Source organism: Carcharodon carcharias, chromosome 16 (genome assembly GCF_017639515.1).
Source record: "Carcharodon carcharias isolate sCarCar2 chromosome 16, sCarCar2.pri, whole genome shotgun sequence".
NCBI classification, from domain to species: Eukaryota; Metazoa; Chordata; class Chondrichthyes; order Lamniformes; family Lamnidae; genus Carcharodon; species Carcharodon carcharias.
In genome coordinates, this window is record NC_054482.1 from 114,180,403 (window position 1) to 114,193,321 (window position 12,919).

Consider the following 12,919-nt stretch of genomic DNA (forward strand, 5'->3'; position numbering starts at 1 on the left):
ATCCATCTTAAAATTGGATTAACCTCTGCATAGACACCATATTGGTTGCAGCTGACCCTGATTGATTAAATAACTGATACCAACAACAAATTGTGCTTAAGTTAAACTATCAACAAATTGGGAATATTAAAATTACAACAGTGGTGGACTAACACAAAATTACAATACTAATCCAAAACCAAAGCTATGAACAATCCTTGACAATGTTAATGTGATACAGTCCTATTTATACACCATTCAAAACAAGCATTTTGATGGCCTGTACTGGACATGTGGTAGGATATTTAATAGCTATAAAAGTTTGGTAGAGTGCAGAAACAGCCGTCTTCAGTTGGAAGTGACTAGTTTTGAACTTCCTCTGTCTCTAATTCACTGTGACCCATCACATTCTTTCCCTTCCAGCCACCATGTAGTCATTTCTCCTTTACCCTAAAAAAGAAAGTATAGCATTGTGACTTTGATGTTCAACATCAATTTGAAATGAATCAACAGATAATAAAATAAACCTTTTCCAATGTTTTGTTTTGTTCAAGAGTCCAAATAGTTGGTTTAGCAGCAGACAATTGAAAAAGAATTACCTGGAAAAACTCAGCAGGTCTGGCAGCATCGGCGGAGAAGAAAAGAGTTGACGTTTCGAGTCCTCATGACCCTTCGACAGAACTGGAAGGGTCATGAGGACTCGAAATGTCAACTCTTTTCTTCTCCACCGATGCTGCCAGACCTGCTGAGTTTTTCCAGGTAATTCTGTTTTTGTTTTGGATTTCCAGCATCTGCAGTATTTTTGTTTTTATTATTATTATTATTAATTGAAAAAGAATGTTTTAGCAACTTTAGATTGTTTTCTGTTTCAGAAAAGTACAATTGCGTTTTGTGATAATCAAAGAAAATCAGAAAATGGTTTTCATGAAGTGGAATATTTCTTAAATAAGGCATTGGATACTCTATCTTGGAACTGGAGCCCCTCAAGCCTGCTCCGCTCTTCAGTTAGGTTGTGTCTGGTCTATATCTTAACTCCATCTACCAGCCTTGGTTCCGTAATTCTTAATACCCTTGCCTAATGACAGCGTATCAATCCCAGTCTTGATATTTTCGATTGACCCCCCCAGTCTCAACGTCAATTTGGGGTGATTAGAACCACTGGGAAGTGCTCTAAACTGTGGGAAGAAAGATGCCCCTGGCTGCTGGGTGTAAAGGTTGGATGTGAATTGAGTTTGGGAAGTGAAATATCAGAACGGGTCATAGTGGGTATGAGCCCACATTCACAAATGTCCAAAATTCCACACTGTGAGAGGATGGCTGATGTGGGAAATGGCAAAATGTCAAACAGGCACAATAGGGGCTGGTCCTTCTGGGTTTGGGATGGGCCACCTCCCACCATCCATTCCTGCCACTGCCTCAACTCATCTGCTGTTAAAAACCTTGTTTTTTTTATACTTCTAGTCTCAAATATTCCCGAGCCCTCCTAGCTGGTCTCCAAACTCCCACATTTTGTAAACTCATCCAAAGTTTATCCACAGTTCATCCAAAATGCCCCCTACATTACACCAACTTCTGGTCACCCAGCATCTCTGTGCTCATTGACCCACGTTGGCTCCTAGTCCAGCAACTTATCAGTTTTAAAATTCTCGGGCTGGATTTTACATTCCCCCGATGCAGGTTTTGAAGGTGTAGGGTGAGGTGCTTAAGTGGCCAATCATTGGCTACTTAAGTGCCTCATCTTGGTAATTTACCAACGGTGGTGGGAGGCTCTTGCCATGTGGGAAGACCGGCAGCTTTAGCTGTGTAGGCTGGTATCAGACAAGGTGGATGAGCCTCCTTCATGGGCCCACCAGAGACAGCCCAGTCAAAATCATTCCCATTTTAACCCTCTCCCCCAGCCTCTCAAACCTGCTCCTCTTGCCAAGACCCCTAACCCTGGAGTAAACCTGGGTTTCTTGGTGCAGTAGAACTCCCTGTGGTCCCAGCAATGGCCACCACTCCTGGCTGGTGCTGCTGGATCCATAGAACTGCCAGCCATCCAATTGGCCAACAGCTCTCTAAGACAGGACTTTCTTTTGTAACTGGCATGGAAATCCCGCCTTAATGCAATTAATGCCACTGCGTTAAATAGCTGCGGGGCCGTCAGGATCATGGACAGGGACCACAGCACCCTGTAAAATACAACCTGTCACCCTTGTGTCCTTCTAGGTGTGGTAAATGCTGAGATGTTTCTGCTCATGGGGGAATCTAGAACTAGGCAGTATTGTTTAAAAATAAGGGGTCTCCCACTTAAGACAGAGGTGAGGAGAAATTTCTTCTCTTGGAGGGTCATTACATATATATGAACAGACGAATTAGGAGCAGAGTAGGCCATTTTGCCCCTCAAGCCTGCTCCACCATTTGATGAGACAATGGCTGATCTTTGTGGCTTCAACTCTGCTTTCCTTTCTACCCCCTGTAACCTTTGACTTCCTTGTTAATCAAGGATCTATCTAACTCAGCCCTAAAAATATTCAATGATCCTGTCTCCACTGCTCTCTGGGCATCCACCCAGGTCCCCCCAGCATCTTATATGTTTCAATAAGATCACCTCTCATTCCTCTAAACTGGTGGATACAGGTCCAAGCTGTCCAATAATACCTCATAAAATAACTCCTTCATTCCAGGAATCAGTTGAATGAACCTTCCCTGAACTGCTTTTAATTCAATATCATCCTATCTTAAGTATGGAGACAAAGGCTGCACACAGTACTCCAGATGTGGATCCACCAATGCCCTATACAACTGTAGCAAAACTTTCCTACTTTTCTTATCCATTCCTCTTGTAATAAATGTCAACATTCCATTTGCCTTCCTAATGAGTTGCTGCACCTGCGTACTAACTTTTTGTGATTTCTGTAATTTCTCTCCATTTAAATAATATTCTGCTTTTCTATTCTTCTTGCTAAAGCAGACAAGTTCACATTTTCACACATTATACTCCACCTTTCTTTCAATTTGATACTATCTATAACTTCCTTAGTTAGCCACAGATGCTGCATCCTTCTCCGAAAGTATTTCTTTCTCACTGGAATATAACTTTGCTGAGTGTTACAAAATATCTGCTTACATGTCCGACACTGTATCTTTATTGTCCTACCAGTTAATCCAATTTCCCACTTCGTTTTAGCCAGCTCTGTCTTCATACCCTTGTAACTGTCTTTGTTTAAATTTAAATTTAAACCACTAGTCTTAGACCCACTCTTCTCACCCTCAAGCTAAATGTGAAATTCTAACATGTTGTTATCACTGCAACCAAGAAACTCCTTCACCATGGGGTCATTAATTAATCTGTCTCATTGCTCATTACCAGGTTTAGAATAGTCAGCTCTCTGGTTGGCTGTAGAAGGTGCTGCACTAAGAAATTGTCCTCAAAACACTATGAACTCAACTTCCAGACTATCTTTGCCAATCTGATTCATCGAATCCATATGTAGATTAAAATCACCCATGATTTTTGCAGTACCTTTCTTACAAACCCCATTACTTTTTCCTGCATACTCCACCCTATAAACTACTCCAATAAGTGACTTCTTACCTTCACTATTTCTTATTTTTATCCAAACTGATTTTACATGTTGATCTTTAGAACTAAGGTAATTTCTCACTATTGTATTAATGTCATCCTTAATTAACAGAGATACCCCACCATCTTTTCCTGGATTCCTGTCCTTCTGAAACATCAAGTACCCTTTAATATTCAGGTCTCAGGCTTGGTCACCTTGCAGCCGTATCTCTCTAATGGCTAAAGGCAAAATACTGTGGATGTTGGAAATCTGAAACAAAAACACTTTTTCAGCACTGGTTTCTCCAGCACTCTTTGTTTTTTTATTTCTCTCTAATGGCTATCAGGTTGTACATATTTATTTCTATTTGAGCTGTCAATTCATCCATTTTGTTATGAAAGTGTTCAGACACAGAGCTTTTAGCTCTGTCTGTCTTTTTACTATTTTTGCTGGACTTCTTGGCTGTTGCACTCTTAAGTTTGGATGCTCTGTCCCTTCCTGCCATGCTCTGATTATCATTATCCTTATTGCTACGTTGCTCCATTGTCTAGGCCTTTCCCCTTAGCATACCACAGCTTCCCTCATGTGACCCTGTTAGTCTGTGGAATTCTCTTCCCCAGAGAGCAGAGGAGGCTGGGTCACTGAATACATTCAAGGCTGACTTAGACCGATTTATGATTGACAAGGAAGTCTGGGGTTATGGGGGTTATGGTTATGGCGGGAAAGTGGAGTTAAGGCCATAATCAGATCAGCAATGATCTTATTGAAAGGAGGAGCAGGCTCGAGGGGCTGAATGGCCTACATCTGCTCTTATTTATTATGGTCTTATGAAATTCAGTCACTCCAAAAAAATAGAGCCATTGGGATTCTTCACAGCATAACTCCTCCAATCTCTGACTGTCTCTTTAAGCCATGCTCTGCAAGTGGTTAGATTCTGACTGCAATTTTTTTTTAAAATATTCATGGGATGAGAGCATCGCTGGCTAGGCCAACATTTATTGCCTGTCCCTAATTGCCTTTGTTCAGAGGGCATTTAAGAGTCAACCACATTGCTCTGGTTCCGGAGTCACATGTAGGCCAGGTTTCCTTCCCTAAAGGACATTAGTGAACCAGATGGGTTTTTACAACAATCAGTTACCATCAGAAAGTTAATAAAAATATTGAATTTAAATTCCACCATTTGCCGTGGTGGGATTCAAACCCGGGTCCTCAAAGCATTACCCTACGTCTCTGGAATACTAGTCCAGTGACTGTGCCACCAACCACCCCTCACAAATACCCCGCCTACAACATTAAGTTTCATGCAGGGTCTCCATCAAGGCATTTTTATCAAGAAAAAAATCCTTGGAATTATAAAGCAATCTGAAATAGAGACAGGATTTCTGAAGATGATCTCTGCAGAAAGCAGTAATTGGGTAGCATGTGTGTTCTTTTGTGAGGCAAATGGTGCAATTATAGCCACTACATATCCAGTTTTGGAACAGCTGAACCTTCCAGCAATTTTAAAGTGATAACCAGCTGTGAGCAGTCTCAAGTGCAATCTTTAGTTTTCTCCCCCTGGGATTGAACTGCACAATGCAGCATGCCAAATCACTGAGGCGTCGCTTGAGACATGTTGTGTACATTTGGCCTAAAACTCAGCTACAATGGCATCCTTTTTGCCCAAAGGAATTGGGGCCAGATAGATGGATATTTAATAGATGACGTGATTACTCCCGGGTGTGAGAGGCTGGTATATTTCTAACGCTGGTTCAGCATTTCAGCATGAGCTCGAAGGGAATGTGTTTTCCATGTTGTTTACCTAAATCTAGGCTGACTCCCAGTGCAGTACTGAGGGAGTGCTGCACTGTTGGAGGTGCTGACTTTTGGATGAGATGTTAAAACGAGGTCTTATCTGCTGTCTCGGATGGATATAAGAAATCCCACGTCACTATTTTGAAAACGAGCAGGGGTGTTCTGCTCAGTCTCCTGGCCAATGTTTATACCTCAATCAGCATCAATAAAACAGATTATCTACTCAGTAAACAGTGTACAGGTTTCCTTAGTTAAGAAGGGATATAGTTGCATTGGAAGCAGTTCAGAGAAGATTCATTAAGTTGATTTTGAGCAGGTTGGGCCTATACTCATTGGAGTTTAGAAGAAATATTATTGAAACATATAAGATTCTGAGGGGGCTTGGCAGGGTAGATACTGAGAAGATGTTTCCCCTTTTGGGGAAATCTAGAACTAGGAGGCACAGTTTAAAAATCAAGGGTTTCCCATTTAAGAGAGAGATGCAGATGATTTTTTTCTCTCAAAGGTTTGTTAGTATTTGGAATTCTCTTCCCCAGAGAACAGTGGAGGCCAGGTCATTGAATATATTCAAGGCCGAGTTAGACAGATTTTTGATTGACAAGGGAGTCAAGGGTTATGGAGGACAGACAGGAAAGTGGAGTTAAGGCCACAATCAGATCAACCATGATCTTATTGAATGGAAGAGCATGCTCAAGGGGCTGAATGGCCTATTCCTGCTCCTAATTTCTTATGAACTTATGACCTTATTATCACTTTGTTGTTTGAAGGATCTTGCTGTGCACAAATTGGCTGCCATGTTTTCTATATTGCAATACTTCAAAGTATTTCATTAACTAATATGTGATTTGGGACATCCTGAAAGTCACTTGAGAAAAGCAAGAATTTCTTTTCCCAAACATAAATTTCATGGTTATGGAAAGTGTTCTAAAACTCTGTCCAAAACTGCTTAAGCCTTTATTAGATTCCTTTGAAAGAAGCCTAAAGAAACTAAAAGATTTATTTCAGTAATATTTAAAACATAGAAACTTGGACATGTAAGATCTCTGTAAATTAATGGATCTCTTGTGGCATTACTCACAGGAATTCAAGAGCCCAGTTGAGGCGTTTGGAGGGGAGAGGGGGGTCTGTATTTAATTGGCTAGTCTTTTAAGATTATCACTTATTTCTTGTGGGAAACTGGTCCAAATATGCAAATGAAAGTAATCGTAGCTGCTTGTAAGCCTCTGAGGTCACTTAGAGGGTAATTGTACCTTATAAAGCCCTGGCTCCGGTTGAAAATTTCACAACGAAGGCCGGGATATTCTGGCCCCACTGTGGGGGATCCGCCATGGGGAGATGCAGTGGGTTAGCCAAAAGCCCATTGACTTTTGGCGGGACCAGAAGATCCCAGTGATGGGCGAGGCCAGAAAATCCCGGCCTAAAACGGAGAGATTTTTGTTAGACAAGAGTATTAAGGAAAGGTTTCGTGAAACCAAGGTTGGTAAACGGAGGGAAGATCCAGTCACAACTGAATTGGATGGCAGAATAGGTTCCGAGGCTGAATGGCCTATCATTTTTTTCCTATGTAAACCAACAAAACAATTATTTTTTTTTAAGTACTGCCTTAACTTCCAAAGGATAATCTTCTAAAATATCGCAGAATGTTATGGTGCAGAAGGAAGCTATTCAGCTCATCGTGTCTGCACGATGATTTCATGGGAAGTGTATTTGATAGATTATGCCAAAATAAAATGTGTGTGATTTTTTTTTTGATTGCCTTTGTCTTATCTAACATCCATATCTGGACATTTCCAGATGAAGTCATTGGAAAGCACTCAGAAGTGGAAATCATGCCCATTCTGCTTCCATATTTGGGGGTGCCTGGGTTAATTACTGCCACTCTAGTTAAATAGAAATTACAACACAAACAGATCATTTGGCCCAACTGGTCCATGCGAGTCTTTATGCTCCACCCTATTTCATCTCATCCTGTCAGCATTTCATTCTATTCCTTTCTCCCTCATGTACTTACCTTAAATTGATCTGTGCTATTCACCTCAATTACATCACATGGTAGCAGGTTCCACAGTCCAACCAATCTCTGGGGAGAGAAGCTTCTCCTGGATACCTTATTTGATTTGTTACCGACCACCTTATGACCCCACGTTTTGAACATCCTCCACAAGTGGGAACATCTTCTCTACATGAACCCTGTCAAACCCGTTCATAATTTAAAAGACCTTTATTTTGGGTCAACCCTCATTTAGGAATGGGTAATTAGATACTGAGCGCCTTATTGGGGAAGGCTTACAAATTCATGTTCAGATTTGCCAAGATTTTTTGCTTAGCAATAAATATCAAAATAGAACCTTAAGGGCTGGGCAGCTTTAAACAAGTGGTGTGAAAACTAACTGCCTTGGGTGAGATTAGTTAGTTGAGTCTAGAATAGCAACTAAGCATTCTTGGTCCAATGGTTCAGCTAATAATTGAATAAAGCTTAGCCATTGGACAAAAGGCCTTTCTGCTTCCTTACATTATACATTATATTCCATTCCTAACAATCTTGTATAGGGTGTAAGCTTCCCCATGGTTTCTGAGCACACAACGGTGATACGGGTACATTATCATAGTGGCTATGTTACTGGACTAGCAATCTAAAGGCCTGGCCTAGTCTGGAGTTTGAGTTCTAACCCCAGCTGGGGAATTTAAATTTAATTTAATGAACTCTAGAATTAACCAGCTAGTATCAGTAATGGTGAACCGTAAACTTACTGGATTGCAGTTAAAAACTAGTTCGTTAATGGACTTTAGCCAATTAATGCCCACTTAAGGGCCTAATCCCATTGTATTCACCCAGCAGTGGGTGTGGGGAGTCGACATGTGGGGAGATCGACAAGTAAACTTGACTTGGCCTTCTATAGGGTGTCACTCGTTCAAAGACACTCATCTAGAAGGACAAGGGAAGCAGACACATGGGAACACCACCACCTGGAAGTTGCCCTCCAAGCCACTCACCATCCTGACTTGGAAATATATCGCCGTTCCTTCACTGTCGCTGGGTGAAAATCCTAGAACTCCTTTCCTAACAGCACTGTGGGTGTACCTACACCACATGGACTGCAGCGGCTCAAGAAGGCAGCTCACCACCACCTTCTCAAGGGGCAATAAATGCTGGCCCAGCCAGCGAAGCCCACAATAAAAAGAAAAGTGCCTGATCAAGGAACCCGACATCAGGAAGGGAGATGGGCAGGGGGCAGGGATGTATGTAAAGAACCACCCCCCAACCCTTTCCTCTGACTCCTCACTGGTGACCCCTATCCTACCCTCACATACTTTTCTTCAGGATCAATGATGATCCCTGGTGAAGCCCAAGCAGATCTCCGGGATGGGAGTTCCACCTTAGTGGGGGAGGTGCAGCAATGAAGTGTCCCCATGGAGTCGGGAGCCGCAGGAGCAGGGTTTCTGCTGCCAATTAGGAGCTTAGTTCCTTCGGGACTCCCAGAGATCAGGTCAGCGGGGGTGGCTCCAGTTTTGTCGGTGGATGTTGGGCCCTGTGCCTCCCGGAATTAAATTTTACTTGGGCTGATAATTCCTGATGAGCTCATTGTGTGCCACTGGCAAAGACCAATTTCAGTTCCAAAGGCGTTAAAATGAATTTGCTACCTATCCAGCGGAGAACGTTACCTTTACAAGCAGCGGACCACGACAGGTGAGTACATAACCACCGATTTCTTTGAGGAGTTCAGAAGAACTGGAACTGCACTGTATCTTTAAAGCTAAAATGGGGAGCAAACAAAAATTAAAATTCACGAAATTAACGTTCACATTTCAATATGTATAATCCAATTCCAGAATTCAGATCAATAAATTTAAAAATCATGTATGTGTGCTCGCTTCCTCCATCTTCTTGTCTGAAACTTCTCTGGTACATCTTACTATTGGAAAATTTATTCCCGGTTTGAGGGGTTCGCATGGAAATTTCTGCCAATGCTTTTGTTTTTAAAAAAGCCAGATAATTGGGATGTACACGGACAAGGCCCCTCCAACTCTGCCCCCAACCTCAAAGACAATGCTTTATTAACATAGGAGTTCAAACATCTGTAGCCCTATGAATAAAAAAAAACATCTTTGCAAACAAACTTAAAAGGAAAAGCCAGATATTGTCCAATTTCTGACCAGGGGTCTAACGAATCAACCCGCTTGATTGGCACCCCGTCCATAAAAATTCACCCCCTCCACTGCTGGTGCACAGTAGCAGCAGTGTGTACCATCTACAAGATGCATTGCAGGAACTCACCAAGCCTCCTTGGACAGCACCTTCCAAACCCATGACCATTGCCATCTAGAAGGACAAAGGCAGCAGATATATGGGAACACCGCCATCGACAAGTTCCTCTCCAAGCCTTGTAATGTCATCAATGGGACAAGTGTAATGGAACCAAGATCAAGCATTGCCACATTGGTGTAGTACTAAGGTAAGATGTTGGAAGAGATAGACTGATTAATGATGTCAAAGGATAAGGAGGAACCGAGAGTCACAGGGCAGGATTTTCTGTGCCTGCTGGTGTCGGGCGTGTTTGGAGGCCTGAGCGGACAATGCAGTGAGAAGGCCATAAATTATTTTCGCGACGTTGCGAAATCAGTTTGCAGTCGTCCGCTCAGCCCGTCGATGGTGGGCCACATTTCCCCGCCATCGGACGTTGGGAACCTCGTCAGGAATATTACTATCAGGCTAGCCTGCCGGACTTATTCCCCCCACATCAGCGGAAAAACATGCCGGTGCAGAACCCACCTTGATAACTGTGACGTACTGAAGTCGGAACTTACCACCAGGACCTTGCTCACATGGCGGACATCCGAGGAGCAGAAGATGCTGGAGCCTGACAGCAACAGCACGCTGGGGGAACGTTCATGGCATGCTGGGTGGATTCTCATGGACGTGGCTCTGCTGCGAAGCAGCTCGTGGAAGTTGGGAAGTCACCGTTGATGCTCACAACAGAAACTGGTTGAGGGGTTGGGAGAGGAAGATCTAGGATCCACTGGGAGAGGAAGAGGTGTCAGTGGTTGTGGGGGCTGTGAGGTTGGGGGTGGGGGGAATGACGGTGTTGGGGGGTGTGAGGTTGGGAGGGAGAGGAGGGTGTACAGGGGGAGGAGGGGTGTACCAGGGGATGAGATAGCAACTGGGCAGATAGGTGCAAAGGGAGGGCGGAAGGTGTAAATGAAGGTGTTTGGAGGGGGGGGGGGGGGAAGGAGTGCAGAGAGGGGAGGGAGTAAGGATGGAGGAAGAAATAAGGGGGGAGGAAGGATTAAAGCTGGAAGAAGTGAAGGTGTCTGAAGGAGTCAGGAAGGGAGAAGGAGTAAGGCTGGAGGAAGAGGTAAGGCTTGAGGAAGGAGTCAGGATGGGGGGAGGAGTAAAGATGGCGGAAGAAGTAAGAATGTCTGAGCAGGTCAGGAATGGGGAGGGGCTATGTGTGAGGGATTCCGGGGATTGGGAGGACTAAGGTGGAGGAAGGGGTTCAGGGATGGGGACGGGGGGGATGAGGGATTCTTGGGGGGTGGGGGGGGGGGGTGGGGGAGTTGTGGGGGTTGGGGGGAAGGGGTCTGGAGAGGAATGTCCAGGTGAACGTGCAAGGGAGGAGTCTGAAGTTTCCACGACTGCCTCCTGGAGAGCAAACTGAGGGTGGACATGGAGCGAGGGAATAGAGGGAATGACCGAGGGCAGAGTGAGGCGATAAGGTGGGAGGGTAAGTGTTTGATGATAGCGGTAGAAGAAACGGTGAGGGCGGTTGGTGGGGACTGAGAGGCAGACGTGGATCCTGGGACTGGGAAGGAGGAGGTCGGGAGTGGATGGGGTTGGGATTTCAGGAAGGAAGGGGGTGTGAACGTTCATCTGGACATCCCCGAAGGAAAAGGGTTGTGGTTGGTAGGTCACGGAGGGGGTGTGGAAGGTGGTGCCAGGGGTGTCAACAGTGATGGGGGAAAGAAAGTGTGTGACTGGGGGAAAAGATGAGGGAGCTGACGAAAAAGCAAATCCGGACCATGCTGTCTAAATCAAAGTGAAATGACAGTTGTGGTGGGCGAGATTAGGTGCTGCATGGGAGTGTGATTATTGGAGGGGAGATGCAGGTCAGCTCAGATGGACAAATGAAAGCGAACCCCAGCAGGCAGTATTCAAAATGCTCAGGACATTGAGATGAGTGTGAAACGTGAAGGATCTACCGGCGTGGCAGAGTGCTTGCATGAGGCTCTAAAAGACACCGCAACACACACACTTCTCCCTCCAGAATCACTCACTGGCCAGCTGCTCCCTCTGTGGTGACAGAGGATGTGGTTGAGAGGCTCACAGGCAAAGGGGCCTTGGAGGGAGAGGACAGCCTCTGAGATTCCTGAGTGGATGACCCAGGGGTATCCAGCTGCCGCTCCTCCTCCACTTGGGTACCCAGAGGCCCCGGCCTGACTCCTTGAGGGGAAGGAGCACCCAGAGGGATGTCAAGGTGCTCTGTTTCCCTCTTGCGTTGCCACTGCAAGAACTCACCCATGGCTTTCACGCTGGAGTGCAGGTCCATGCGCATCTCCCTGTTCTGCTGGAGCAGGGTCTCCATGGTGTCGACCATCCTTCCCATGGGGACCTCCATACCCACACAGACACGTGGGCAACACTTCATCAGAAATCAGGTGGATACACTCCGCGCATGCCACTCTGTGAGTGCTTCCAACAGCTCTGCGTGATGTTCCCTCGCTTTCTGCTGACACTCCAGGATGAGTTGGAATGCCATACCAGAAGTTTGTCATCTGGCTCTGACTTCACAGATGCATCTTCTCCAGCTGTCCTCCGAATGCTGGGGAGCTCGCTTGAACCTGCCTCCTCCTGCTGTGGACATGTGTCCGTGCAGTGACTACCACATTGTGAACCTGAGCCAGGTCTAGATCTAGGTCCCACTGAGCTGTGTGTCTCTGCACTGGTGGAGGGTGTGGGTAAGCGCTGTGATGGGTCTTCCAGGCTGCTTATTTCCAGCTCTTCAATGGAGGAGGTGACCTCTTGGCTGGAGGTGAGGATGTGGATGGAGCTGAGGGACTGGCTGGTTGAGGGTGTTGATCGCTTGGCAGGGCTCCCTGTGAGCCAAAGTAGAGATAATTAGTACATGGCAGCAGAGTCAAAAGCAGGAGAGAGGCACTCACATTTGTGTTGAGAGAGGGATGATGTGGTGCAGGATCCTCACGTGGGTATTTGCCACCCCCCTCACTGCAGTATGGTCCATGTCCCCACCAGCCAGCACTGTAGCACACCCTTCCAAGTGAGTGAGAGGCCTAATGTAGGTCACTCCACCCCTGGTCTGAGACCTCTCCCTGCTGTTGTGAGCAGGTTTCTCCTGCATGAAAACAGATGGAAAGAATGTGAGGAGGACACATGGCGCTGTGTGGAATGTTTGTGTGGTGAGCGGAGCCATGGACAGAATAAGCCTGATGGAGATGTGAGGGGGTGTATGTGAGAGTTAGTGGTGTTGTCCCTTGAGGTGTGAGATCCCTGTGGATGTGTGATGGGTTTGAGAGTGTGAGAAAGTTGAGAGTGATACGAAGAGTGACTTACCCTGGTGGAATGGATAAGGCCATTCATCCTGTAG

At 45.2% G+C, this 12,919-nt stretch overlaps 1 protein-coding gene across 1 annotated transcript in view; it reads right to left on the reverse strand.

Annotated features, from left to right (window-relative positions):
• Nucleotides 1-369: 369 nt before the first annotated feature.
• LOC121288988 (atrial natriuretic peptide receptor 2-like) overlaps nt 370-12,919 on the reverse strand; it is a 110,405-nt gene continuing 97,855 nt past the window's right edge. Inside the window, exons 23-24 of the mRNA XM_041207849.1 lie at nt 8,982-9,073; nt 370-429 (exon numbers count right to left, since the gene is read on the reverse strand). Of these exons, the coding sequence (XP_041063783.1) occupies nt 370-429; nt 8,982-9,073 (152 nt within the window). The remainder of the gene's footprint in view (nt 430-8,981; nt 9,074-12,919) is intronic.